The sequence below is a fragment of the Ipomoea nil genome, unplaced genomic scaffold (genome assembly GCF_001879475.1).
Source record: "Ipomoea nil cultivar Tokyo-kokei standard unplaced genomic scaffold, Asagao_1.1 scaffold3147, whole genome shotgun sequence".
NCBI lineage: Eukaryota > Viridiplantae > Streptophyta > Magnoliopsida > Solanales > Convolvulaceae > Ipomoea > Ipomoea nil.
Genome location: NW_017619575.1, coordinates 1,471,913 through 1,499,643, shown reverse-complemented (window position 1 = coordinate 1,499,643; position 27,731 = coordinate 1,471,913). Strand labels below are relative to the sequence as shown.

At 35.6% G+C, this 27,731-nt stretch overlaps 7 protein-coding genes and 1 pseudogene across 7 annotated transcripts in view; 4 read left to right on the top strand and 4 right to left on the bottom strand.

Moving 5' to 3' along the window:
• Positions 1-7,967, top strand: part of LOC109167083 (alpha-amylase-like) — a 39,424-nt gene extending 31,457 nt beyond the window's left edge. Inside the window, exon 5 of the mRNA XM_019315992.1 lies at positions 7,842-7,967. The gene's annotated coding sequence lies outside the window, so the exon portion shown is untranslated. The remainder of the gene's footprint in view (positions 1-7,841) is intronic.
• LOC109167081 (alpha-amylase-like) lies at positions 1,944-4,148 on the top strand. Its single transcript, XM_019315991.1, has 4 exons — positions 1,944-2,117; positions 2,200-2,332; positions 2,648-3,453; positions 3,582-4,148. Exons 1-4 carry the CDS (start codon positions 2,037-2,039, stop codon positions 3,834-3,836), a joined length of 1,275 nt encoding a protein of 424 aa, XP_019171536.1. The 5' UTR covers positions 1,944-2,036; the 3' UTR covers positions 3,837-4,148.
• Positions 5,995-11,667, top strand: LOC109167086 (alpha-amylase-like). The gene is made up of 4 exons (XM_019315997.1): positions 5,995-6,016; positions 6,271-6,403; positions 10,254-11,059; positions 11,178-11,667. The coding sequence occupies exons 3-4, from the start codon at positions 10,259-10,261 to the stop codon at positions 11,430-11,432; spliced, it is 1,056 nt and encodes a 351-aa protein (XP_019171542.1). The 5' UTR covers positions 5,995-6,016; positions 6,271-6,403; positions 10,254-10,258; the 3' UTR covers positions 11,433-11,667.
• Positions 6,647-7,170, bottom strand: LOC109167066 (alpha-amylase-like; the record flags this gene model as incomplete). Its single annotated transcript, XM_019315970.1, has 2 exons — positions 6,647-6,652; positions 6,685-7,170. Coding segments are annotated over 2 exons (492 nt in total), but the record flags the coding sequence as incomplete, so codon positions are not given.
• On the top strand, positions 7,183-7,926 carry LOC109167065 (annotated as a pseudogene).
• Positions 11,668-11,741: 74 nt separating the features above from the next.
• On the bottom strand, positions 11,742-14,495 carry LOC109167080 (putative receptor-like protein kinase At4g00960). The gene is made up of 7 exons (XM_019315990.1): positions 13,538-14,495; positions 13,317-13,451; positions 13,032-13,171; positions 12,716-12,926; positions 12,402-12,639; positions 12,143-12,293; positions 11,742-12,047 (listed from the first exon to the last, which is right to left on the bottom strand). The coding sequence occupies exons 1-7, from the start codon at positions 14,304-14,306 to the stop codon at positions 11,742-11,744; spliced, it is 1,950 nt and encodes a 649-aa protein (XP_019171535.1). The 5' UTR covers positions 14,307-14,495.
• Positions 14,496-16,699: 2,204 nt separating this feature from the next.
• On the bottom strand, positions 16,700-19,517 carry LOC109167077 (cysteine-rich receptor-like protein kinase 10). Its single transcript, XM_019315981.1, has 7 exons — positions 18,752-19,517; positions 18,382-18,516; positions 18,147-18,286; positions 17,835-18,045; positions 17,514-17,751; positions 17,238-17,388; positions 16,700-17,162 (listed from the first exon to the last, which is right to left on the bottom strand). Exons 1-7 carry the CDS (start codon positions 19,515-19,517, stop codon positions 16,842-16,844), a joined length of 1,962 nt encoding a protein of 653 aa, XP_019171526.1. The 3' UTR covers positions 16,700-16,841.
• A 2,986-nt stretch (positions 19,518-22,503) lies between these two features.
• On the bottom strand, positions 22,504-26,542 carry LOC109167095 (cysteine-rich receptor-like protein kinase 10). Its single transcript, XM_019316014.1, has 8 exons — positions 25,661-26,542; positions 25,212-25,367; positions 24,768-24,800; positions 23,808-23,956; positions 23,483-23,693; positions 23,161-23,401; positions 22,909-23,056; positions 22,504-22,827 (listed from the first exon to the last, which is right to left on the bottom strand). Exons 1-8 carry the CDS (start codon positions 26,487-26,489, stop codon positions 22,585-22,587), a joined length of 2,010 nt encoding a protein of 669 aa, XP_019171559.1. The 5' UTR covers positions 26,490-26,542; the 3' UTR covers positions 22,504-22,584.
• Positions 26,543-27,731: the final 1,189 nt, after the last annotated feature.

The window sequence follows — 27,731 nt, the reverse complement described above, 5'->3', positions numbered from 1 at the left end:
CCTCACCCCTTCCTACCCCTTTAATATATATGTACATGTACAAATCACTAAGAAATTTAGTAGCTTAGTTGGCTAAAAATTGGGCATGACATGAAATGTTATGGTTTCAAATCCCACGTTTAGCACTTTGTATATTTTAGCTCTTCTTACCCTTCAATAAATAAAATATATATTTTTTTAATTCTACTTTTTGTGTGTGTATATTTTAGCTTCTTTTCTTTATTTTAGCTCTTCTCTCCCTTTAATAAATAAAAACATTTTTAAGTCTACTTTTTTTGTGATTCATTTAGTTAATGTAGTCCACAAGTTTATATTATATTTCATCTTATTCAAATTAATTTAGAAAAATTTTAAATTGAAATTATTTTGATAGTATGAATAAGAATACAAAACCAATAACCACTGATCTAGTTAAAATGAGTACGTTTGGTTCTCCTTTACCAAAAATTCAAAATTTAGGGCACATAACAAGTGTTGAGAGTGATATCAAGCATCTTGTGGTTTGAAGCCATTATTATTATTCACAAATTAAAGAAAGTTGATGTATGAGTTTATTACTTTTTGATATGCATTTATATTTCTATTTCTATATGAATTTGAAATGATGTAGAATTGTATGCTACCAAATTGTGTTTCATCTAAATCTTTTTTTTTTTGAAAACAAGAGCGAAATAACATTAAATAAGATCCAAGCTCAAAACGTGATCACTGGAGGGAAATGGAACAGAAGAACAGTACATACAGTCAGACATAGACAAGGCTTCCCTAGCTAAACAATGGACAACCTTGTTCGCAAACCGTTTAGCAAACAAAAAACTTAAGTTAGTGAAACTAGAAGCTATGAATTTAAAATAGAGCTCAAATGATGTCCTCTTCAATATTTTCCCAATAAAAGAAAACGCGCCATTGAGATATATGTTATACATTGCACATGAAACACTAGCTGAAAAGATATTCTTTTTCTCAATTTGGTCATTGTTAGTTATTTTTCTGGAGTCCTATAGAAAATATCATTATTTGGGAATATATATTCCATTTAAACATTAAAAATTATACAGTAGTTTATATTTTGTATGGTGTATTCTAGGAATGCAATTTTCCTCACGCAACTCCTTTCCAGTGGTCAAAATACATGATCGCAAGGGAGAGAGTGGTGGAAATTAAAGAGTTTATAATGTGGAAAAGACTTTGCAGCATGGGAGAAACCAACACGAATGAAGCTGGAAATCAATCATTAATTTCTCATCAATCTAATACAGTGCTAAGGCATAAGTCTTGTTTGCAATAATATAATGTTGCATCTGATCTGATATTACAGTACACAACTACAAAATAAGGACTAAATTTTCACGCATCCTATTAAGTGGGACGACCAATGCATGGTGCTCACAAAGAACTCATCATATATACTTAATAGTCTTTGTGGGGACGATTCTTGAAATTGAATAACACGGGTTCGATTATCACAAGTGATATATGGTTTCCTAGCCCCATACTCTACTACTTGACACAAGACCAGGAACATGTTCATACTTGCAGACCCCAAGATGACTTGTTTCTTATCTTTTGATCCTAAACATAGGAAAAATCACGGAGATACAATATTTTAATTCATATAAAGTGTGAAAGCTTCTAATTTTTCAATATTTATATTTTCTTGTCTTTTGCAGATTAGAGATATATATCCATTGAATTCATTTACCGTGTGTATTCGTCATTTTGCCAACTGCCCATAATCTTAATTGAGTGGATTCAACGTAACGGAATCAAATTGTATGATTGGATTAATAATGGGAAAACCCAACCAATTCCTAGCAGGAAATTGTTCATTAATATTATTGGGAAAAAAAAAAAACAAGAACTGCGGCCTCTAAAGTCTAAACCCAAAAAGGCTCATCTCCAGAAGGGTGTGAACTGAAACTTTTCTGATGCAGCACTAGTCTGAGTGTCTATCCAAAGTGTAAACTTCCCGGCTATATAACACCCCTAATCTCACTGCTTCTCCTCATCTGGGTTCGAATCAATAATCCACAAAAATGAATCTTTTTCAATTTCTTTCTTGCTTCTGTCTTGCCTGCATTTTTGTTCCTGCAATTGGCTCTACTCTGTTATTCCAGGTATCATCCCGGCCAGAATATATATATTATATTATCTGTATTGTATGCACGGTTTTGACTGATTTGATGTTGTTTGGTTTAGGGGTTCAACTGGGAATCAAACAAGCAGCAAGGTGGTTGGTACAACTCGCTCATCAATTCGATCCCGGATTTGGCTAATGCTGGGATAACTCATGTTTGGTTGCCACCACCCTCCCACTCTGTTGCTCCCCAAGGTGCTGTATTTTTCTTGTTTCATTTTTTTTATAAAGAAAATTGAATTTTTGGCCATTCAGTTATATTCATGCGTGACCACTTTAACTCTTTAAGTTATGTATAGAGTAACGATTTTAGTCTATGAAAGATCAAATCAATTACTTTATTAAATGATCAAAATTATAAATTTTCATCTTTTTTAAATAATCAGAAAAATTCAATAACAACTACTGATTGTGTGCGCAAGTGTAAAAGACTTGTGATCCTAACCTGAGTTGAAGTTAGAGACTTGTACCTAGTCAATATGGCTAGATTTTAACATTTTTTGCGGTCAGGGTATATGCCTGGAAGGCTGTATGATTTGGATGCATCCAAGTATGGAAATAAGCAACAATTGCAGGCACTGGTGGCGGCGCTTCACGACAAAGGGATAAAGGCGGTGGCCGACATAGTGATAAACCACAGATGTGCTGACTACAAAGACAGTAGGGGGATTTACTGCATCTTCGAAGGTGGCACGCCGGATGATCGCCTCGACTGGGGTCCGGGCCTCATCTGCAAAGACGACACGCAATACTCCGACGGCACTGGCAATGCCGACACCGGTATGGACTTCGGCGGCGCCCCCGATATCGACCATCTTAACCCCAGGGTACAGAAGGAGTTATCGGAGTGGATGAATTGGCTCAAGTCTAAGATTGGGTTTGACGGTTGGAGATTCGACTTTGTCAGGGGATATGCAGCTAGCATTACCAAGATTTACATGGAGAGTACTTCGCCGGAGTTCGCCGTCGGAGAGTTCTGGAATTCCATGGCTTATGGTTCGGACGGAAAACCGGATTACAACCAGGATAATCACAGGAATGAGTTATCTCAGTGGGTGCAAAATGGTGGCGGCGCTGTTACTGCATTTGATTTTACGACCAAAGGAATTCTTCAGGCTGCTGTGCTAGATGAGCTCTGGAGATTGAAGGATCCCAAGGGAAAGCCTCCGGGATTGATCGGAATATCACCAAAAAATGCCGTCACTTTTATAGATAACCATGACACCGGTTCAACGCAAAGCATGTGGCCTTTTCCCAAGGATAAAGTTATTCAGGGTTATGCTTACATCCTCACCCACCCCGGAGTGCCATGTGTGGTAATTTTTTTTACTTTTACTAATTTTTATGTTAGTCTCTCTATCTTATCTCTATTTTGTTCAATACTTGTCAAGTCTAGTAAAAGATTACAAGATTGTTAGCTTATTTCTCGTTCTTTGTTTGGCAGTTTTATGATCATTTCTTTGATTGGGGACTGAAGGATGAGATTTCAAAATTGACCTCAATCAGGAGTAGAAATGGGATTAGTGAAACAAGCAATGTGGAGATTTTAGCTGCAGATGCAGATGCTTATGTTGCAAAGATTGATGACAAAGTTATAATGAAGATTGGGTCAAAGTACGATGTTGGAAACCTCATTCCACCTAATTTCAATTTGGTAACATCTGGACAAGACTATGCTGTGTGGGAGAAAAAGATATAAATTTAACTTCATGGATCATAATCAACTCAAATAAATATGCATCAATGTAGCCTTTTAATTAATGTCCATAGTACAAAAATATGATCTATCACATTTGAAGCAAATCTATTGGAATAGATCATACATAATACAAATATGATTTTTGTATTAAAAATTGATGAGTTGGATTCTTAAACTTTGTAAAATGTGAGGATTGAGGAACAACTGACTCTGAAATTGATTATGTACCTACTAGGTTATGTTCTTAAAATAGAGCTCAAATTATGTCCTCTTCAATATTTTCCCAATAAAAGAAAACTCGTCATTGAGATATTTTGTTATACATTGCACATGAAACACTAGCTATTATTAGGGTTCTTTTTCTCAATTTGGTATTTTTAATTATTTTTCTGGAGTCCTATAGAAAATATCATTATTTGGGAATATATATTCCATTTAAATATTAAAAATTATACAGTAGTTTATATTTTGTATGGTGTATTCTAGGAATGCAATTTTCCTCACGCAACTCCTTTCCAGTGGTCAAAATACATGATCGCAAGGCATAAGTCTTGTTTGCAATAACATAATGTTGCATCTGATCTGATATTACAGTACACAACTAAAAATAAAGGCTAAATTTCCACACTCCGTATTAAGCAATCGTTATGCCATGGAACCGTGTTCACAACGGTGTTAGTACAACGTTATCTTCTTCTTCTTTTTTTTTTTTCTTAATTAATTGCGTGACTTTTCTTCTTCATTTTCACATTTCGCGTTTTCACTTTAATTTGAGGTGAGCAATGATTTCGGACATTCATAAATTATGAATTCATGCCTGCACATTCACTTTGGAACCATGCCTACGCATTCCCGTCCGAAATCACGGACATTCATAAATTATGAATCCATGCCTGCAAATTCACTTTGGAACCATGAGATTATGAATTTTCAGTTATGAGATTATGAATTTTCAGTTATGAGATTATGAATTTTCTGTTATGAAATTATGAATTTTCTGTTATGAGATTATGAATCTACATTACATTCATAATCTCATAACAGAAAATTCATAATCTCATAATTGAAAATTCATAATTTAATAAATATTTTACTTTTATGCGATTATGAATTTTCTGTTATGAGATTATGAATTTTCATTACATTCATAATCTCATAATAGAAAATTCATAATTTGATCAAACGCGCGCCGTTAACTCCACATCCGAGATTTTTTTTTTTTTTTTTTTTTTTTTTACGTAAAAACGACGTCGTTTGGACTTGTGTTCACCATTCACGGTGAACACGTTTCCAGAGCATAATTTGCGCCGTATTAAGTGAGAGGACCAATGCATGGTGCTCACAAAGAACTCATCATATATACCTAATAGTCTTTGTGGGGACGATCCTTGGAATTGAATAACAGGGGTTCGAATATCATAAGTGACAATTTCCTTTGGGTTAGCTTCCATGTATGTCTTTCAGAGAGAACGAGAATTAGTCCATTAGACGGATAGAGATAGACCTAGAACACCTCATTTTTACACAAAAAATATACTTAACAGTCTTGAAAGAATTAAAAGATGGTCGTCAAATGGATGAAGAAGTGTTTTAATTTGTATCTAAATACTATGAGTTCAATTTTTGATCGAATTTATCTCAAAACACTACAGGAGCGACTCAGTCCATGCCACTCCTTTTTTTCCAACCAAACCAGTTAATCATATGGTTTCCTAGCCCCATACTCTACTACTTGACACAAAACCAGGAACATGTTCATACTTGCAGACCCCAATTAAGATGACTTGTTTGGTTCTAATTTTTCAATATTTAGAAACAAGTCATTTTGTAAACAACTCAGTCCATACAAATTAAGTCATATAAAGTGTGAAAGCTTCTAATTTTACAATATTTATATTTTCTTGTCTTTTGCAGATTAGAGATAACCCATTGAATTCATTTACCGTATGTATTCGTCATTTTGCCAACTGCCCATAATCTTAATTGAGTGGATTCAACCTTTTTTGGAAAGAATTGAGTGGATTCAACGTAACGGAATCAAATTGTATGATTGGATTAACAATGGGAAAACCCAACCAATTCCTAGAAGGAAATTGTTCATTAATATTGGGGGAAAAAAAAAAAAAAACAAGAACTGCAGCCTCTAAAGTCTAAACCCAAAAAGGCTCATCTCCAGAAGGGTGTGTGAACTGAAACTTTTATGATGCAGAACTAGTCTGAGTGTCTATCCAAAGTGGAAACTTCCCGGCTATATAACACCCCTAATCTTACTGCTTCTCCTCATCTGTGTTCGAACCAATAATCCACAAAAATGAATCTTTTTCAATGTCTTTCTTGCTTCTGTCTTGCTTGCATTTTTGTTCCAGCAATTGGCTCTACTCTGTTATCTGTATTGAATGCACAGTTATGATCGATTTGATGTTGTTTGGTTTAGGGGTTCAACTGGGAATCAAACAAGCAGCAAGGTGGTTGGTACAACTCGCTCATCAATTTGATCCCGGATTTGGCTAATGCTGGGATAACTCATGTTTGGTTGCCACCACCCTCCCACTCTGTTGCTCCCCAAGGTGCTGTCGTTTTCTTGTTTCATTTTTTTAAAAAGAAAATTGAATTTTTGGTCATTCAGTTATATTCATGAGTGACCATTTTAACTCTTAAGTTATGTATAGAGTAACGATTTTAGTCTTTGAAAGATCAAATCAGTTACTTTATGTATGAGAATTAAGCTAACAATCTCGTAATTTTTTACTACATTTGACAAGTGTTGAACAAAATAGCTAGAGATAAGATAGAGAGAATAACATTTTTTTTCAAGTCTACATAAAAATGAGTAAAAGTAAAAAATTACCATAGATGGCACTCCGGGGTGAGTGAGGATGTAAGCATAACCCTGAATAACTTTATCCTTGGGAAAAGACCAGAGGCTTTGTGTTGAACTGGTGTCATAGTTATCTATAAAAGTGACGGCATTTTTCGGTGATATTCCGATCAATCTCGGAGGCTTTCCGTTGGAATCCTTCAATCTCCAGAGCTCACCTAGCACAGCAGCCTGAAGAATTCCTTTGGTCGTGAAATCAAACGCTGTAACAGCGCCGCCACCATTCTGAACCCACTGGGATAACTCATTCCTTTGATTATCCTGGTTGTAATCCGATTTTCCGTCCGAACCATAAGACATAGAGTTCCAAAACTCGTCGACAGCGAATTCCGGCATAGTATTTTCCTTGTAAACCTTGGTAATGCTAGCGGCATATCCCCTGTCTGTCTGTTTTGGAACTATATGTCTTATGGTTCGGACGGAAAACCGAATTACAACCAGGATGATCACAGGAATGAGTTATCCTAGTGGGTGCAGAATGGTGGTGGCGCTGTTACAGCGTTTGATTTCACGACCAAAGGAATCCTTCAGGCTGCTGTGCTAGGTGAGCACTGGAGATTGAAGGATTCCAACATAAAGCCTCCGAGATTGATCAGAATATCACAGAAAAATGCCGTCACTTTTATAGATAACCATGACACCGGTTCAACACAAAGCCTCTTGGCCTTTTCCCAGGGATAAAGTTATTCAGGGTTATGCTTACATCCTCACTCACCCCGGAGTGCCATCTGTGGTAATTTTTTACTTTTACTCATTTTTATGTAGACTTGAAAAAAAATGTTATTCTCTCTATAACAAGTCTAGTAAAAGATTACAAGATTGTTAGCTTAATTCTCGTTCTTTGTTTGGCAGTTTTATGATCATTTCTTTGATTGGGGATTGAAGGATGAGATTTCAAAATTGACCTCAATCAGAAATAGAAATGGGATCAGTGAAACAAGCAATGTGGAGATTTTAGCTACAGATGCAGATGCTTATGTTGCAAAGATTGATGACAAAGTTATAATGAAGATTGGACCAAAGCCCGATGTAGGAAATCTCATTCCACCCAATTTCAATTTGGTAACATCTGGACAGGATTATGCCGTTGGGAGAAAAAGATATAAATTTAACTTTATGAATCACATTCAACTCAAATAATTATGTATCCTGCAGCCTTTTAATTAATGTCCATAGTACTAAAATATGAAATGTGGATGCATTTTGTTATTTTATACACTGGACTTGATGTATCTGTCAACATATCATCTATCCCATTTGAAGCAGATCTATTGAAATAGAACATGCGAAATAGGTGGTGCAAATAGCAAAATAGGTAGTGTGAATAGAATTTCCCATATTATATTAGGCATCTAGAGATTTATAGGGACTGGAGTAGATAGTCAAGCTGAAATTACCCTGCAAAGGGGACATTTTCAAGCTGATGGGAAATGCCACATTAGTATTTTATTTTATTTATTTTTATTAAAGGGGTTTGCAAATTGCCGCGGCCGCTGTTGTATTTTTTATTATTCTTTTATTTTATTTTCTTTACTTTTTAATATTTTAATATAATTATAATGTTATTTTAATATATTGGGTCTACATTTGAAAATTGATTAGATATGTAGAGATGTACTATGAATAGTGGATGATTTGCAAATGGGATGATGTGAAAGTGGAACCCATTTTTAATAGTCGGAGAGATTTTCAAGAATAATGTTAGCCTCATATGGAAACTTATTTCATTATTTGATATCTTTTAACATGTATTTATAAGATTGTGTATTCCCTTTCCTAATGTATTCAGAAATCCTGTTTCGTACAATATTAATATTTTATCTACATAAAATCCTCTAAGATTTGAGTCAACTGTATTTAGAAATATTTTTTTACCAACGGATTTTCATGTTTAATTTTGAAATCCTTCTCTTTACCATAATTAAATTCTTTCCACGAGCTCCAAAACTCATGCTTAAATGATTTTAAGACCATTTCACCTAAACTAGTCTTTTGCTAGTACTGCCACATCCTTTGTATGTATATAAAAATAGATGTTCTAAAATTAAGATTGAAAAAATTTCCAAATCTAAAAATACAACAAATATAGTAAGGGAAATTACTATTTTGATTTCCAATTGTCAATGTAGTATTTACTTTACAATTTGAACTAATTTGATCCTCGATTTTTTTTTATTTTTTTTGAGTACCACTGGCCCTATTACAAAGAGTCAAAACCGCATCCACTGAGGCTCCATGTGAGAGAATCACTACATGTCATCTAAGCACAAGGTGCTTGGCATTCTCGGATTGTTTAGAATTTCGTCAATTAAACCATTTTGAATTATCAAAATGGTGATTTTCCCTGCTTTAAAATTTCGTCAATTTGATCCTCCAAGAGTTTAATTCACGAAATTTTAAACAATTTGATCCTCAAATTAGTTGAAATTGAAAATTAAAGACTACATTAATAGTAGTAAAATAATTGAGGGACCAAAATAGTGATCTCCCAATATATGTTTAGCAGTTTAGGCATTTAAAATTTAGCACTTCCTAGCAGGAACCCAATATAGTATATGTTTAGCAGTTTAGGCAATTAAATTTAATTGTTCATTATTATTGGAAAAAAATCAAGAAATGCAGCCGCTAAAGTCTAAACCCAAAAAGGCTCATCTCCAGAAGGGTGTGAACTGAAACTTTTCTGATGCAGCACTAGTCTGAGTGTCTATCCAAACTGGATACTTCCCGGCTATATAACACCCCTAATCTCACTGCTTCTCCTCATCTGGGTTCGAACCAAAAATCCACAAAAATGAATCTTTTTCAATTTCTTTCTTGCTTCTGTCTTGCCTGCATTTTTGTTCCTGCAATTGGCTCTACTCTGTTATTCCAGGTATCATCCCAGCATATGCATATATTATCTGTATTGTATGCACGGTTTTGATTGATTTGATGTTGTTTGGTTTAGGGGTTCAACTGGGAATCAAACAATCAGCAAGGTGGATGGTACAACTTGCTCATCAATTTGATCCCGGATTTGGCCAATGCTGGGATAACTCATGTTTGGCTACCACCACCCTCCAACTCTGTTGCTCCCCAAGGTGCTGTCTTTTTCTTCTTTCATTTTCTTTTGAAAAAATTACAATTTATGTCTCTCACATATTATCAATGTTATCTTTGAATTATTTGTAGTTTAAATGTTACCCCTCAATGTGACATATATTGCCGTCTCCTGAATTATTAGTGGTTTAAACTTTAAATGTGGTTACTTGTCACTTTCTTTATTAGAAAATCATATTTTTTTTCTCCATTTTAAGTAACCAAGGAAATTTGTAGCAAGCATAGAGAGTGTGCACAAAATAAATCATATCTTGTAATCTAACCTGCAAGGTCAACCAGTTTATGTTGTTTATAATTGACCCGTCCAAACTAATTAAGTCAATAAAATAGCTCCCACAATCCCACTATGAATTGAACTTAAAAACTTTACCTAGTCAACCTTTTTCTTGTTTCTTGAGCCATATGTATTATGGCCAGATTTTAACAATTTTCGTGGTCAGGGTATATGCCTGGAAGGCTGTATGACTTGGATACATCCAAGTATGGAAACAAGCAACAATTGCAGGCACTGGTGGCGGCGCTTCACGACAAAGGGATAAAGGCGGTGGCCGACATAGTGATAAACCACAGATGTGCTGACTACAAAGACAGTAGGGGGATTTACTGCATCTTTGAAGGTGGCACGTCGGATGATCGCCTCGACTGGGGTCCGGGCCTCATCTGCAAAGATGACACGCAATATTCCGATGGCACTGGCAATGCCGACACCGGTATGGACTTCGGCGCCGCCCCCGATATTGATCATCTTAACCCCAGGGTACAGAAGGAGTTATCGGAGTGGATGAATTGGCTCAAGTCTGAGATTGGGTTTGACGGCTGGAGATTCGATTTTGTCAGGGGATATGCAGCTAGCATTACCAAGATTTACATGGAGAATACTTCGCCGCAATTTGCCGTCGGCGAGTTTTGGAACTCTATGGCTTATGGTTCGGATGGAAAACCGGATTACAACCAGGATAATCACAGGAATGAGTTATCCCAGTGGGTTCAGAATGGTGGCGGCGCTGTTACAGCGTTTGATTTCACGACCAAAGGAATCCTTCAAGCTGCTGTGCTGGGTGAGCTCGGGAGATTGAAGGATTCCAACGGAAAGCCTCCGGGATTGATCGGAATATCACCGAAAAATGCCGTCACTTTTATAGATAACCATGACACCGGTTCAACACAAAACCTCTGGCCTTTTCCCAAGGATAAAGTTATTCAGGGTTATGCTTACATCCTCACTCACCCCGGCGTGCCATCTGTGGTAATTTTTTACTTTTACTCATTTTTATGTAGACTTGAAAAAAATGTTATTCTCTCTATAACAAGTCTAGTAAAAGATTACAAGATTGTTAACTTAATTCTCATTCTTTGTTTGGCAGTTTTACGATCATTTCTTTGATTGGGGATTGAAGGATGAGATTTCAAATTTGACCTCAATCAGAAATAGAAATGGGATCAGTGAAACAAGCAACGTGGAGATTTTAGCTGCAGATGCAGATGCTTATGTTGCAAAGATTGATGACAAAGTTCTAATGAAGATTGGGCCAAAGCCAGATGTAGCAAATCTCATTCCACCCAATTTCAGTTTGGTAACATCTGGACAGGATTATGCCGTGTGGGAGAAAAAGATATAAATTTAACTTCATGAATCATATTCAACTCAAATAATTATGTATCCTGCAGCCTTTTAATTAATGTCCATACTCCATAGTACTAAAATATGAAATGTGGATGCATTTTGTTATTTCATACACTGGACTTGATGTATCTGTCAACATATAATCTATCACATTTGTAGCAGATCTATTGGAATAGAGCATGCATAACACAAACATGATTTTTGTATTAAAAATTGATGAGTTGGATTCTTAAACTTTGTAATATGTGAGGATTGAGGAACAACTAACTCTGAAATTGATTAACTTGATGGTTTTGGATTTCGATCATCTGGGGTAAAACTCAGTACATGACACCTCGTTTCTTGAAGCCTCTGTATTGTCAAGAGTTCCAGCAGTTGTGATATTGTGCACAAAAAATGCAGGCCCGGAAGGCACCGCAAGGCTGAGAGATGATGAGCTACTTAGCATGACAACAATTTCTCCCATTCTTGGTCTATCTTCAACATTGTCTTGAACACACAACAAACCAACGTGTATGCATTTCATTATTTCATGCACTGGACTTGATACTCCCCTCAACATCTCATCTATCACACTTGAAGCCGTCCAATTTTGCCAATGTATCCAAACCTGTAAATTATAATCCAGTTAACTTTCATTGTGCAGTGGAATAACTTTGCTGGTGATCCATTATGCAGTACAAATATTCATGCTAGCTAGCTTACATAGCTTAAAAGGTCTTGTGCAGAATCTTCATACTGGAAAGATGTATTCCTCCTTCCACTTACAATTTCCAAGACTAATACTCCGAAGCTGAATACATCTGATTTCGTTGAAAAATGGCCGTGCATTGCATACTCTGGTGCCATATATCCACTGCAAGATAGATTCATGGTGGATTCAGAGTAGATTAATCACGTTACTATACAAATATATTATATATAGTGTATCATTTTCCAAATGAAAATGAGGTTTTGTACTTACTAAGTACCCACGACTCTACTTGTAGAGCCTTGAGTTTCGTCCAAGGCAAACAACCTTGCCATACCAAAGTCAGCAATTTTGGGATTCATATTTCCATCCAGAAGAATATTACTGGCTTTGAGGTCACGATGAATAATGCGAAGACGAGAGTCTTCGTGCATATAAACAAGTCCCTTAGCAATGCCTATTATGATTTTGTAGCGCCTCTCCCAATTCAAACATCCACGCTTTACAGGATCTGCATGTAAATTACAAAGTTTAATTGAAATATTCCATTACTGGCCTCTGCAGATAGGTTGTGAAGAAATATTTACCAAATAATAACTGATCAAGGCTTCCATTAGGAACAAATTCATAGACTAGAATCCGTTCTCTTCCTTCCAGGCAAAAACCATGCAACCTCACCAAGTTCCTGTGATGAAGTCTAGCCACTAAAACAACCTCATTTTTAAACTCTAGATCACCTTGCTGAGAATTTCCAGACAGTCTCTTCACAGCAATTTCTATCCCATCCGCTAGTTGACCCTAAGTTATTCAGGCAGAATTTAAGTAAAACAGGAGCATTGAGAGCAAAAAAGAGTTAACATCTGAGAACAAAATAGTATCAAGGCTAATGGTGAAGCTACATACCTTGTACACAACACCAAAACCACCTTGTCCAAGTTTGTTGGCTTCAGAGAAGTTATTTGTTGCAGCTCTTATGGTATCAAGGTCATACTGAAGGGACTCCACACTTTTAATTTCACAGAGAGAACTTGTTTCTTCCATAGCTTTATTTGACATGAAAATTAAATTTTTTTTAAAAAAAACATTAATTGTCCTTGTTTCTTCCACACTACACCAAATATTAACTCCTTCAAGCTAGATTATGTAACAGAACAGAAAGATCAAAGATGCAGTATATTATCATCTTACTCTTCATCTCCTTCTTGGCCTTCTGTTTCTGCCTTTTTGTTAATACTACAAAATTGCAAATAGCAAGCAGCATAAGCACCACAGCAATAGGAACTAAAATAATGACAACAGTTGGAATTGTTTTATCATCCTTCCCTGCAGAAATAAACTCAATGCATTACTATCAGCTGTCTTTACAAAAAAAAGTTGAAAACTTTGTCAGCATAAATTCCCCGAATCACCTGATTGTGGTAGCAGAGGAGGTTTGATCAACGTATAATTGAAGAAACGGTAATTCTCATAGCGAAAGTTGCAGCTACGGGTTAACACTATGGCCCCTACCCTGTCAATACACTGAGCAGCAGACAGGGCTCCAAAAGCAGCCGTCAGGCAATCGCTACAGCCTTGAGCAGACAAATCAGGTGTGCACTGCACAAGTGCATATATGGTGTTGAAATCCGGTGCACTCGTATTTCCAGCTGCAAACTTGAGAAACGGACCGCCCTGAGTGGCTTGGATTAGCAGGCGGTCCAACATGCTCCTCAAATCTTGGTTGAAATTGGCCGGCTGTGTGGCGTTTTGATTGTTACAGGGCAAGGAAAGAGTGTCACTTGACATGGAACCAATGATGGTTTCATTGGAGTAATATATCAAACACTTAACGTACCATCCATATGCCACCTTGCGATCAGGACACTGCTGCACAATCTTGCGAGCAGCATCTTTAACACAACCACGACATAGATTCAGCTCCACATCGCCTCTACACAGCACGACAGCACTAACCCTGTCGGAACCTTGGCCGATGGAAGCATTATAGAATCCATATTCGTCGACATTCTCGGAAAGAGACGACAGAGTTGTGTTCAGGTTCTTCTGGTATGTGCTGTTTTGAGTGTAGTTCCCACCTGATCCGCATACGTGTTGGATGATCGAATCGTCCTGGACTGCTGCTCGGGCATAGAAGTGTAAATTCAAGAATAGAAACGCAACCCGTTTCTGGAAATTCATATATGGATTTGGAGAATGGATTCAGAAAAATGGAAGGTTTGCAGAAAGAAGTTGCTACATGCAACATAAATATGCTCCAAATAGTATTCATACTCAAATTTCAAACGATTTAGCGTGCTAAACGAGTCAATCAAACCGTAATTGTGATTTTAAATCACTGTATGATTGACTTTGTTCTATTAGCAGCATATGCAATTCAACATTCAATTCAATAATTTATTTATGTATACACTTTTTCATGGCTTCATTCTTGAAGTCGTGGATGGGTAGAAATGTGTGTTACCCCATGGTCGGTGCCTCTTGTGAATATAAAAGTGCAATTGTAGGTGAAATCTACATATACATTCCTGCATTAAAATGGTAAATGTATATTCAGAAATTACTGCCCAAATTGATGGCTAAGTAGATGTAACATGATAGATACGAGTTCAATTCTGACTAACACATTCTTGGTCAAGTTTATGACATGAGATCTTTTTAGTACAATTTACATTTCATGTGTGGTTTGTAAACTATTACACGGAAGCAGAGTTTAACCAAGTTGGTTGTGAACAGGTTTATGTTTGGTGTTATATCATAAGTGTGATATAGTTAACAATGGAACGTAAGTCCAAATATAAACCCTAACAGGGCGTTTGGTTGGAGGGATTTTAAATTCCCTTCACACTTAATTCCCATCTAATTCCAAAGGCCATTAAATTTCGTAGTTTGGTTGGAGGGAATTGCAATTCCATGTAATTGCAATTCCCCCATTTTCATGGAATTAAAATCTCATGTCCCCCCTGGTATTTTAATTCCTGGGAAAAAAAGATAGTGGTGAGTCAAAATTACCACTTCCTTTTTTAACCTAAAATTAATGTCTAACAACAATAATGGACATTTTTGACTTTATACTACTTATTCTCTTTCAATTCCCATGTATACCAAACATTGGAATTGAAATTCCTAGTAATTTTATTCCTATCAACCAAACACTGGAATTTAAATTTCCACTTTATTCTCAGTAATTCAACTCCCATGGAATTACAATTCTTTTCCCACATAATTTCCCCACTCCAACCAAACGCCCTGTAATGGTTTCACACTAATGATGAATTGCTCTCTGTATGTCATCATTGTCACGTTAGACCAATTTAGCAACAATCAAGAAATGAATCGACCAACAAGATTAAATAATTAATATAGATAATTGCATAAAGGACCATACCTAACTTTTTTAAAAATGCAAAGTAAAATTTTCCTACTTTAATGAAAGTTGAATTCAACTTTTCGATTAGTTAATTAAAAACATTGTACAGATAGATCATTTTTTTTTTTTTACTTTAAAAGGAAATTTGAATTGGAGTACTCAAGGAGTTTTAACCCAAAAGATGTGGTAGTAATGGAGTCCATGTTCCACATAAAAGACAGTTGAATACAATACCAATTACCTCAGCCCCATGTCATTTTTTATAGTTAGGTGATCAGCCCGATTAATTTTTAAGCTCATTGGATCCTGTCCCAATAGTTATGCTGTGCAACCGAATGTACCATGCGCATGGTGCATACGGTTCAAAACGACGTCGTTTTGATTAAAAACGCGCGTCTCACTTTAAAAAAAAAAATCAGGTTCGACTCTCAGCAATAGCATTATTGTGGATATATAGTTATGAAATTGTGGATATATAGTTATGAAATTGTGGATATATAGTTATGAAATTGTGGTTATATAGTTATGAATTTATGGACATTTAGTTCATTCATTGTGGATATTTAGTTCAATCATATATTGTGGCTATTTAGTTCATTCATTGTGGATTTTTACTTCATTCATTCATTCATTGTGGATTTTTACTTCATTCATTCATTCATTGTGGATTTTTACTTCATTCATTCATTCATTGTGGATTTTTACTTCATTCATTCACTGTGGATATATAGTTATGAAATTGTGGATATATAGTTATGAAATTGTGGTTATATAGTTATGAATTTCTGGATATATAAAAATGCTATTGCCGGGAATCGAACATGATTTCTTCTTTAAGTGGGACGCGTGTTTTTTTAACCAAAACGGCGCCGTTTTGCAACCGTATGCACCTTGCAAGGTGCATTCGGTTGCACAGCATAATTTGCTATCCTGTCCTTAGGTGATCACTGTCATTTTTTTTTATACTTAGGTGATCAACCAGACTAATCTTTAAGTCCATAGGACCCTGTCCCTAAGTGATCACTGTCATTTTTTTATACTTAGGTGATAAGCCGAACTAATCTGTAAGCCCATAAAACCCTATCCTTAGGTGATCATTATCATTTTTAACAAACTTTTGCCCTCCCCCTTGTAATCCATCCATCCTAGATTACGGTGAAAGCCATATTTATGTTTCATTTTACAACAAAATGTTACCCTACTCCAGAGCTAGTTTTGTACAAATGAATGCTGTCATCAATGAATTCCAGTGCTAACAAAACCCCTTTAAAATGATTAAGATCAGGGAGGATATAATAACCAGACAGAGCAGAAAAAGTAGAAACCAGATAAGGAAATTCATGGTTTCATCTGGGATAAAAGTCAGAAAATGATGGCTCATCTTGCGATTCCGACATTCTTGAGCTGTGTTCTTGAAGCAGCGAAACCTCGGGACTGATATCACTATGCATGAAAAATGCTGGGCTCGAGGGTACTGGAAGACTCATAGAAGAGCTACTTAGCATGACAGCAACTGCGGCCATTGTAGGTCTATCTGCAACATTTTCTTGAACACAAAGCAAGCCGATGTGTATGCATCTCATCATTTCATGCACTGGACCTGATTTAGCTGTCAGCATGGGATCTATCAGATTTGAAGCTGTCCCTTCGCGCCGTTGAGTCCAAGCCTGTGGGAATTTGATATATCATTGCCCAAATTCTTGCAGGTTTAATAGATAATTATAAATGTTGTTTATACTTACATAGCTCAGAAGGTCTTGTACAGATTCCCCATTTCGAAAACATATGTTCTTCTGTCCACTTAAAATTTCCAGGACCAGAACTCCGAAGCTAAAAACATCTGATTTAACTGAGAATTGGCCGTGCATTGCATACTCTGGTGCCATATATCCACTGCAAAAGTGCAAAGTTGAGTTGAAACAAGAATTATTGATCAAGTTCAGCTTTCTTAAACCTTCATTTCAGTTCTTGATCAAAATGAGGGTGATCTGAGTATATGACAGATTGACAGTACTTACTAAGTACCCACAATTCTGCTTGTATTGCCTTCAGTTTCATCTAATGCAAACAACCTTGCCATGCCAAAGTCAGATATTTTCGGGTTCATAGCTGCATCTAGTAAAACATTGCTAGCTTTGAGATCACGATGAATTATACGAAGGCGAGAATCTTCATGGAGATATAGAAGTCCCCTGGAAATTCCTACTATGATTTTATAGCGAGTTTCCCAATTCAAATACGCTCTTTTGACTGGATCTGTAAGTGGATTACAACATGAAAATTGAATGACAGGAGGATTTTTACAAAAGGAATGATAGATATGAAAGAAGAATATATACCAAATAAGAAGTTGTCAAGGCTAGCATTGGGAACAAATTCATAAACCAGAAGCCTTTCTCTCCTTTCCAGGCAGAAACCAAGCAACCTGACCAAATTTCTATGTTGAAGCTTGGCAACCAAAATCACTTCATTTTTTAATTCTAAATCACCTTGCACCGAATCTCTAGAAAGTCGCTTCACTGCAACTTCTTGTCCATTTGGAAGTTTACCCTGAATAATAGTTTAACAATTCATGAAGAAACACATATATTCACTCATTGAATCAAGTGGATGACAGTATAAAGGTTAGTGATGGTAATTGATAAATTTACCTGGTAAACAACACCAAAACCACCTTGTCCAAGTTTGTTAGAATCCGAGAAGTTATTTGTAGCCGTTCTTATTGTAGCAAAGTCATATTGAAGGGACTCCACAGTACTAATTTCATCCATGTCACTAACTTCATCCACAACTTCATAGAACCAATACCAAAAACATCATAAGACAACATTTTCGTAAGAATTCAGATCATTAACTATTCATCAAATGGCATGGATTGGAACTTACCCTCTATATCATTCTCTGACCTCCTTTTCTGCCTTTTTCTTAAGACAATGCAGACGCAGATGGTAAACATGACAACTGCTATTACTGGAATTACAACGATGATGACAGTCCGAATTGTATTGTCATCTTTTCCTCCTACAAAACAAAGATGTGTTAGAACATATAATAATTATAAGCATAAATATGCAGTTTAGCTTAGTTTTTCAGTTGACACGAGCACGGAGCACATCTTCAATTTGGTATAAAAACCAACCTCATACAAGAGAACTGTGATTCAAGTGTTGTTTAGAGCCCATCAAAAAGTAATCGACCCACCGACACACATGAAGGGACGTGTTAAAGCATATGTAAACATGGAAAGTCACTTCACCTGGTTGTGGCAGCGGAGGAGCTGGAATGAAAGTATAATTGAAGAAACGGTAACTTTCATATCGAAAATTGCAGCTAGGAAAGACTATTCTTCCCCCTCTCTTGCCTTTACATGGACAATTCGGCATATCCCCGAAAGCAGAAGTTAAGCAATCTGTGCAGTGTTGAGCAGTTAAATCAGGAGTACACTGCACAAGTGCATATATGGTCTGGAAATCCGGTCCGGTCGTGTTATCTGCTGCAAACTTAAGGAAGGAGCCGCCATTATTTGCAGCTTGGTTTCGCAGACCATCCAACAACCTTCTTAAATCTTGGTTAAACTGGTCGGGGCTGGTGGTATTCGCCCCATTCCACATGTACACCTGGTGATTCCTTGAAATGGAACCTATGATAGATTCATTCGAGTATCGTATCATGCACTCCTCGTAAAACCCGAATGCATCCTTCTGATTAGGACACGAGCGTACCAACTTCCTAGCCGCATCATTAACGCAACTACGACATATCTCCAGCTCAACATCACCTCTGCACAGCGCTACAACACTCGCCCTGTCGGGGTTTTGGCCCACGGATCCATTGTAGAATCCATATTCATGATTAGACGACGACAGGGACGAAAGAAGCGTGTTAAGGTTGTTCTGGAAGGTGCTGTTTTGTGTGTAATTTCTAGTTTGGTCGCAGGAGAAGTATGTGAGATCGGGCTGTGCGATCCCTGACAGGGTGATACAAGAAAGGTATAGGAAAACCAAGCATCTCTGCAAATCCATGCCACCTAGCTTCATGTATATATGTTCATACAAAATATGCAAACTCTTATACATTATGAGCCTAAGTTTGAAAAGAACAGGAATTATTTATATGAACATATAATATAGTTTTTCCTAAGAAGCTGTTGACTAATTAACAACACGCTTTTATGAAATAAGCCAAATTAGTGAGCACGCAACCTAGCTTCTGACTCGTAAAGGTTTGACTTGGCAATATTCAACGTTTTCATGTTCATTTCTTCAACTTTCCTGAGACCCAATTTAAGATAAATTACAGAGCATTTTAGAGAACTCAGTGACTTAGCCTTGTGTTGGTGTGCATAATGTTCACACTGCCAGACTGCCACTAAGAATTTTGAATATTGATTTTTTCTATACAGTCTATTGAACTAGTGAGTTTCAAATTATTGTAAACTGAATTAAGGTCACAAATGCAATATATGTTCAACCTACTGAATCACAAAGAGTCAATACCACATCCACCCAAGGCTTAACCTCACAACCTCCGATATAAATGAGTAATTTGGTGTCACTCAACCACAAGGTCATTGGCAAAATAAAATGTTATTTGTATCCAATTTTATAGTTTTGCACAAATGTTCAATTATATCCATATTCCAATAAAAAAATGTTACGTCTCAAATGTTGTCTCAAATAGAATGGTCTCTGTGATGTTACGTTACTCATTTATCTCGTAAAATTATTTCAAATTTTTTATAATTAAATAATATATTTGGGACAAATTTTGAAATTAATTATTTGAAACACAAACAATATAATCACCACCTCAAAAAAAAAAACAATATAATCACCACTCATTCTGTAACGGATTTAAAATAAAATATTGTTTGCCATCGCCCCTTCAGGTCTCATTGGCTCCTTCAAAACTATCAATTAAAAGGTTTGAAAAGGTCTAAGATAGAATGGGGGCAGATTAGGACAACGTCAAATTTTCTGGACCTTTCAAGCTGCACAAGATTTGCTTGGTCAGATATTAATGAATCATACAGCATAGTATTATTCAGCAAAACTTAAAATTCAAGGAAGTAAATGAATCTTCCATGCGCCACAATTACATCTTTTATTAATGAAATGAAAGAAGTGTTGAATTATCCCACATTGAAAAATTAGACGGAAAGAGAGTTTATAATACTATAATGTTGATGTAACATTTTTTTTTTTTTTATTAATGTTGTATGCAAGATAATGAGACCAATATAATAGTCATTAAGGTAGTAATTAGGTTTGGTAACTAATTACTTGCATATAGGCCATGTTTGGTAAAATAGTTAGTCTATCAGTCAATTTTGACTTATTTAGCCACTATTAATTGTTTGGCTTGTTAAACAATCAATATGAGTGTTTGATTAATTAGCTTTTCGTACTAACTTATTGCTCCAAAATGCGTTTGCTTAATTAGCTTTTTGTGACGAACTTATTGTTCCAAAATGCTAAAATTCAAAAAGTTATTCAAAGTAGTTTTTTGAAAAAGTCATTTTACATGTAATCAGCTATAAGCTAACAACTAATTTACCAAATATTTTTCTACAATCAAATAATGCTATCAACTAATCAAACCTACTAACCAATCCGCAAACCACTATTTACTAAATAGTCCCATAGTATAATTTGTCTATTGAGGTAATTAATATTTAGCAACTAGGTAATTAGATCAATAAGATAATATGGTCATTAAGGATTTGCCTACAATGATGGCACAATACTTAATAACCTAAATATACACAATATAATGACAAATAGAAAATGGACTATGCAGTCAATATAGACAATTAATCGATTATAAATGTATCAAATACAAATTATAAAGGTATGAAATGCCCAATAACCATCACAATTAGACAATTAATCCGTAGTGAAAAATGTTTCAAATTAATTATCGGAAATCAATAATAAAATATCACAAAATAGTATTAGAATTAGGGGCTACACCCTTAGCCTTGAGGCACGAATGTGCTTTAATTGATCAGATTGACTGACATCAATTTGGTTGCCATCTGCTTGTTAAGATATATTTTGTTACGTTATTTGTATTAGGAATAATATTAGTTATATTAGGTAGATTGTTATCTTTGCCTAGTCAATAGCCTATTAGTTAAGTTATCTATTTATTCCTATTGTTGTAACCTTCCTAATTGATTATCAATTAAACTCAAATTACGTTCATTTGGTATCAGAGTAGCGTTAGGATCCTTATTCCTTCCTCAAATTAAGTTTATTATGCTCACCCAATGAAATCTTTTTCTTCTTAAATGCGTCGTAGCCTATAAATTGACACTACTTTGAGTAAAAAATCCAGGATCCAAGAGCTCTGGAGGTTTGAGAGATGAGTTTCGACTTAACATCTGAAGAACTCGAGACATTTTCCTACTTTAAGAAAAGTTGAATTCAACTTTTCAATTAATTTTTGAAAACTAAAACGCATAATATATTAACCCATAGCAACGTTCTTACACAAAAAGAACATAGAGAAAATAAGGAATAAAATCAAAATATTCAAGTCTAGTATCTCCTACATAACAAAAAACATGCTTAGCTAAATAATGAGCCACCATATTGTTCTGTCGATGCATGAACGGAAACTTTTCGATCAGTTAATTAAAAAAAATTGTATAGATAGATTTTTTTTAATTTACTTTTAAGGAAATTTGAATTGGAGTACTCAAAGGAGCTTTAACCCAAAAGATGTGGTAGTAATGGAATCCATGTCCCACCCAAAAAAAAAAAAGACAATTGAATACTACATACCACATCAAAAGAGTCATTATTATATCTCAATTCCCTTTACTACAATTTGATGCTTGAAAGAAAAATTCATTTACCAAATACAAAATATATTTTAAATCAAAATATAATGTTCATGACAATCCATGCATCTATGTTCTCTCATGTTTTGAAATCATTGTAAAATTATTGTTTCATTCAAAATATAACAAAAACTAAAAATATATTTTTTTCCAACATACAATACTAAAAGCGATCATTTATTCATTCAGCATATATGACACTAAATGTTTGAAATCCCATTATTCTTAAACTGTCTCGGAGTCTATGAATTGACACGGCTTTGAGTATAAAAACCAGGGACTGAGGGCTTTGGAAGTTTCATAGATAAGTTACGATTTAGCATATCATGAACTATAGGCATTTTAGGTCTATCATCTGCATTTTCTTGAACACACAGCAAGGCCACATGGATGCATCTTTCTATCTCCTGCTTTGGACTTGATGGACGTTTCAATAATGGATCTATCACATTTGAAGTAGACCCTTTTTCCCATTCTATCCAAACCTGTAACACCATCCACAAGCTATTTATGTCAATTAAATTTGTTACTTATATGCATGTCATTAATACTGATGTCATACTTACGTCGGATAAAAGGTCCTTTTTAGAATTTCCACTTTGAATGGTATTTCTCTGTCCACTTATAATTTCCAAAACTAACACTCCAAAACTATATACATCAGATTTATCAGAATATATACCAAAGCGTGCATATTCTGGTGCTATATATCCACTGAAATGTGAATTGGATAAATATGTTAGTCCAATAAGTTGACTAATCAAATTGCGCATCATTTCTCAACTGTATATAGAATTAGTTTAGTAAGGAGTACTTACTGGGATCCCACCAATGTATTTGTAGAGCCTTGGGTTTGGTTTAAAGCAAACAACCTAGCCATTCCAAAATCTGTAATTTTTGGATTTAAATTTGCGTCTAAGAGAATGTTACTAGCTTTGAGATCGCGATGAATAATACGATTAGGAGAGGATTCTTTGTGTAGATAAATAAGCCCACTAGCAATACTTTCTATGATTATGTAGCGTCTCTCCCAATCCAAGTATCCACATTTGTCACGATCTGCATGTCGATATTTAATTGAGAAAATATGATTTTAAAAATTCCTAAACCAAAGTGAAAGACTAGTTTAAGAAATATTACCAAATAAAAAGCCATCAAGGCCACCATTGGAAACAAATTCATAGACAAGAATCATTTCTCTTCCTTCTTGGCAGTAACCATGCAACTTCACCAAATTATTGTGTTGAAGCTTAGCTATGAAATCCACTTCATTTTTAAATTCTAAATTACCTTGTCTTGAATGTTCAGACAACCTCTTCACAGCAACTAACTGATCATTTTCAAGTGTACCCTACATATTCACGAAATAATATAAATAATATTGAATATAGAAATTTAAAACTTTATTAAATTGTACATAACTATATATTACTAATGTACATAATATAATTAATTCTTGATTTACCTTATATACGGTACCAAAACCTCCTTCTCCTATCTTTTTTGTTTTAGAGAAGTTATCCGTTGCATTTTGTAGGGTAATCAAATTAAATTTCACAAGAGATTCCACGGCACAAATTTCAACACTTGAGCTAGGTTCTTCCGCAACTTCACATGCATAGAAACCAAGAATGATGTTTTTGAGATTCTACTCATTAATTGGATTATAATGAATCGCTGTTCATATAGTTAATTTGAGTCTTAAAGACATTAAAGGCAAATAGGTTGCTGTATAAAGGAGTTTTTTGCACTTTTAGTCCCACGACTATAGTGGCACTGGCAGAATTGATCCACGACTTTTGAACCTTGCAATTTTAGTCCACGACTATTGATTTTTTTGCAAAAATGGTCCTTCCAGCCACTTTTCCGTCAAAATTTAACCGGAAAAAAAAAATTCTCCATTTTTAGCCGGGTTAAAATTGACATTTTACTTATCTCAAAAAATTAAAAGAAAAAAATTGATATTTGACTACATACAATATTACTGGGCTACATACTACTGCCCCAGGCGGCGGAGTTCCTAGAGCAGGCAGGGCTGTCAGTAAGCAGCGGAGAGGCCGTGGCGTTCCCCGGGCTAGTTGGGTTATCCGGCAGCAGGATTGGAGTGGTACATGTACTCCGCTGCCTAGGGCAGTAATATGTAGCCCAGTAATATTGTATGTAGTCAAATATCAATTTTTTTCTTTTAATTTTTTGAGATAAGTAAAATGTCAATTTTAACCCGGTTAAAAATAGAGAATTTTTTTTTTTTTCCGGTGAAATTTTGACGGAAAAGTGGCCGGAAGGACCATTTTTACAAAAAAAATCAATAATCGTGGACTAAAATTGCAAAGTTTAAAAGTCGTGGATCAATTCTACCAGTGCCACTATAGTCGTGGGACTAAAAGTGCAAAAAACTCCTGTATAAAGTCTTATTGGAACTTACTCTGATCTATGCATAGCTTTTGGCTTTCCTTTTCTGCATTAGAAAAAGGAAAATGCAAATAGTAATCATGATAAGATTACAACAACAATAATGACCATTCAATTCGATGTGATAGAATATTAGAATATATAACGAAAGAATCAGTTAGGACAGAGAAACTACTCCTGGGCCCTGGCCTTATCAATGATCATAAAAAGTTTTATTTTAAAAAAAATATTTTTCATAACAAAATATTTTTCATATTAATTAATTAATTTAAATACTTATTACAATACATTATAAATCTCACAAATTATAAATTCTTTCCTCTGCATACCCTCACCTTGTCAAAATTTGTTACGATTTTAGAAATTATTTAATTTGTAGCATTTCTTATAGTAGCAAATTCATATTGAATTGAGTTCACAGAAGAAATAAGAAAGAGTCAAATGGACTGAAACTTACCTTCCATGCCACCATTCTCTTGCCTCCTTTTTCGCCTCTTTCTTAAGACGATGCAAACGATGATGGTAACCATGACAACTACAACTATAACTGGAACAACAACAAACAAGGCAGTTGGTGTTGTATGCTGGTCATCCTCCTTTGAGTCCTTTCCTCCTATAAAATAAAGATCTGGATTTCTAAGTACTTATATGAGCATGTAAAACATCATATCCCCGGACCCTTAACTTGAGCCTTGAGGTAATAAAATAAAAAACAACCAATGGGCTAACTCAGTTGCTTCAACTGACCACTCTAAAGTCTTGATCCAACTGCAGTATGTACACTAATCTCACTGGTCATTGTAAGACCTACCTTGACCAATCAGAGATGATGAAGAGCCCCGGCCTTGCTTGTATAACAAGAGTGAAAGTTAACATGAACACTAAGCGGTCCTAAGTTAAACATACCTGATTGTGACTGTGGTGGTGGTGATGTTGTTGGTGGTGATAGTGGCAGTGGTGGTGTAGCTGGAACTTGAATCAAGGTATCACTGAAGAAACGTTCACTGCCATATCGAAAATTGCAGCTAGGCCAGATTATGCCGGCCCCTCTCTTCCCATAACACTTGTCACATTTACTGTTACTGATCTCTCCAAAAGAAGCATTCAAGCAAGCTGAACAATCTTGAGCACTTAAATCAGGGGTGCACTGCACAAGTGCATATATGGGCTGGAAGTCCGGTCCAGTCGTCTTCCCCGCTGCAAACTTAAGAAAGGAGCTGCCTTTTGCAGCTTGGCTTCCAAGATCAGCCAGCAACTTTCTTAAATCTTCATTAAACTGGTCGATACTCGTGGCGTTCTCCGAATTCCACCGGTACACATAAGGATCCTTTGAAATGGAACCTATGATGAATCTATGGGAGTATAGTATGACGCACTCATCGTACCCTCCGAACGCCTCCTTCTGATTAGGACATAATTGTGCCAACTTCTTAGCAGCATCAGTAACACAGACACGACATGTGTCCAGCTTAACGTCACCTCTACACAGCGCAACCACGCTCGTCATGTCGGGACTTTGGCCTTCGGATGCGTTGTAGAATCCGTATTCATTAACCTCGGACGAGAGGGAGGAAAGAAGTGTGTTAAGGTTGGTGTGGTAGGTGCTGTTTGGTGTGTAGTTTCCAGTTTTGCTGCATACTGAGAATACAAGATCAGCAGGCTGTGCGGCTGCCGAAAGGGTGATGATGATGCTAGAAAGCAGGTATAGGAAAACCAAGCATCTCTGCAAATCCATGCCACCTAGCTTCACACAAAATATGCCTACTCTTATTCCTATGAGTTTGAGTTTCAACGACAGAGCCCGAATTTTATTTGTATATATAAAATCGAGTGACGGTAAATATGTTACCGGTAATAATAATAATATTAGAATAACGCTGTGTGAAAGAGTGACAATAGTTGTATTGTCTTAATGTCTTAGTATAGAAAGTACAATGTGTCTTTGTCCAGAGTATTGAACGTGTTCCCTCAATCTGAGGGGAGCATCTATTTATACTAAGGTGTCAACGGTAACAACATGGGACATAAATGAAGAGCCAAACCTTTAATTATCTCTCATCAATGGTGGCTTCAATTGCAATAGAGGTGACGCCTGTTAAAATTCTGTCCGTTGGAGTTTTGCCCGTTGGGTCTCCATGTGGTGCCGGGTCAAATATGACGTCGGGTCAGATGTCCACTTATGATCCGGGTCGGGTGCCAGCCCTATTATTCTGTCACCGAGGTTTTCCTAATAGCATCCACCAGTGAACTCACATCTGGATTTTTTAGGTTTTCAGCTAATTATGTTATATTAATTGTAATTAAGCCCCCAGAAGGCCAGAACTTTTTTCAAGACAAATACCAGACATAAAGTAAGGGACGTACAAAACAACAAAAAATGTGAAAACAATCAGGCCAGGGGGGCTGATTTTTTTTCGCTCTCCTATGTCCTATCCTATCTCATCAATGTAGGCCAAATAAAAGTCATAAAAAAGTATTCACAAACAGACTATTGTACTAACAATAATTTTTTTTTGAAAATTGTACTAACAATAATTGAGGCAAATAATTGATGAGAAATGAAATTCAAAATTTTATAGAAAATAAATTATTAAGAAATAATGAGTATAAAGATTAATATGTCTCCACACAAAAATATAATAATATAATGATGTATAATTGTATAAGCATAAAATATCAAAGGATGTGTAAAAATAAATAATAATAAAAAAAGATACTGAAGAAGAGTAAAGAAAATTAGTTATACTTGTGTGACATTGTTTTACGAATCCTTGTTCGTGAGACCAGTCGAATTGAATCAATAAGAAAATATAATATTTATACTTAAAAATATAATACTAATCAATTAGAAATAAAGCGTGTTAGACATTTTAGCTGAAATGAAATTTTAAGTGACTATTTTTGTAGTATAAATACCAATAGACGTGTAAAGACGCGATCGACTATCATGAGCTGAATTAATTTAATTGAACTTTCA

What these genes read in the sequence shown, in the direction of transcription:
- LOC109167081 (XM_019315991.1), top strand. Translation starts at nt 2,037, where the DNA reads ATGAATCTTTTTCAATTTCTTTCTTGCTTCTGTCTTGCCTGCATTTTT. An exon ending in GCTCTACTCTGTTATTCCAG is followed by an intron (nt 2,118 to 2,199) that starts GTATCATCCCGG and finishes TGTTTGGTTTAG; the next exon opens with GGGTTCAACTGGGAATCAAA. An exon ending in CCACTCTGTTGCTCCCCAAG is followed by an intron (nt 2,333 to 2,647) that starts GTGCTGTATTTT and finishes TTTTGCGGTCAG; the next exon opens with GGTATATGCCTGGAAGGCTG.
- LOC109167086 (XM_019315997.1), top strand. Translation starts at nt 10,259, where the DNA reads ATGCCTGGAAGGCTGTATGACTTGGATACATCCAAGTATGGAAACAAG. An exon ending in ACCCCGGCGTGCCATCTGTG is followed by an intron (nt 11,060 to 11,177) that starts GTAATTTTTTAC and finishes TTTGTTTGGCAG; the next exon opens with TTTTACGATCATTTCTTTGA.
- LOC109167080 (XM_019315990.1), bottom strand. Translation starts at nt 14,306, where the DNA reads ATGAATTTCCAGAAACGGGTTGCGTTTCTATTCTTGAATTTACACTTC. An exon ending in TCCTCTGCTACCACAATCAG is followed by an intron (nt 13,452 to 13,537) that starts GTGATTCGGGGA and finishes TTATTTCTGCAG; the next exon opens with GGAAGGATGATAAAACAATT. An exon ending in CCTTGATCAGTTATTATTTG is followed by an intron (nt 12,640 to 12,715) that starts GTAAATATTTCT and finishes ATTTACATGCAG; the next exon opens with ATCCTGTAAAGCGTGGATGT.
- LOC109167077 (XM_019315981.1), bottom strand. Translation starts at nt 19,517, where the DNA reads ATGGATTTGCAGAGATGCTTGGTTTTCCTATACCTTTCTTGTATCACC. An exon ending in TCCTCCGCTGCCACAACCAG is followed by an intron (nt 18,517 to 18,751) that starts GTGAAGTGACTT and finishes TTTGTTTTGTAG; the next exon opens with GAGGAAAAGATGACAATACA. An exon ending in AGCAGAATTGTGGGTACTTA is followed by an intron (nt 17,389 to 17,513) that starts GTAAGTACTGTC and finishes GCACTTTTGCAG; the next exon opens with TGGATATATGGCACCAGAGT.
- LOC109167095 (XM_019316014.1), bottom strand. Translation starts at nt 26,489, where the DNA reads ATGGATTTGCAGAGATGCTTGGTTTTCCTATACCTGCTTTCTAGCATC. An exon ending in AGAGAATGGTGGCATGGAAG is followed by an intron (nt 24,801 to 25,211) that starts GTAAGTTTCAGT and finishes TTTCTAATGCAG; the next exon opens with AAAAGGAAAGCCAAAAGCTA. An exon ending in AATACATTGGTGGGATCCCA is followed by an intron (nt 23,057 to 23,160) that starts GTAAGTACTCCT and finishes TTCACATTTCAG; the next exon opens with TGGATATATAGCACCAGAAT.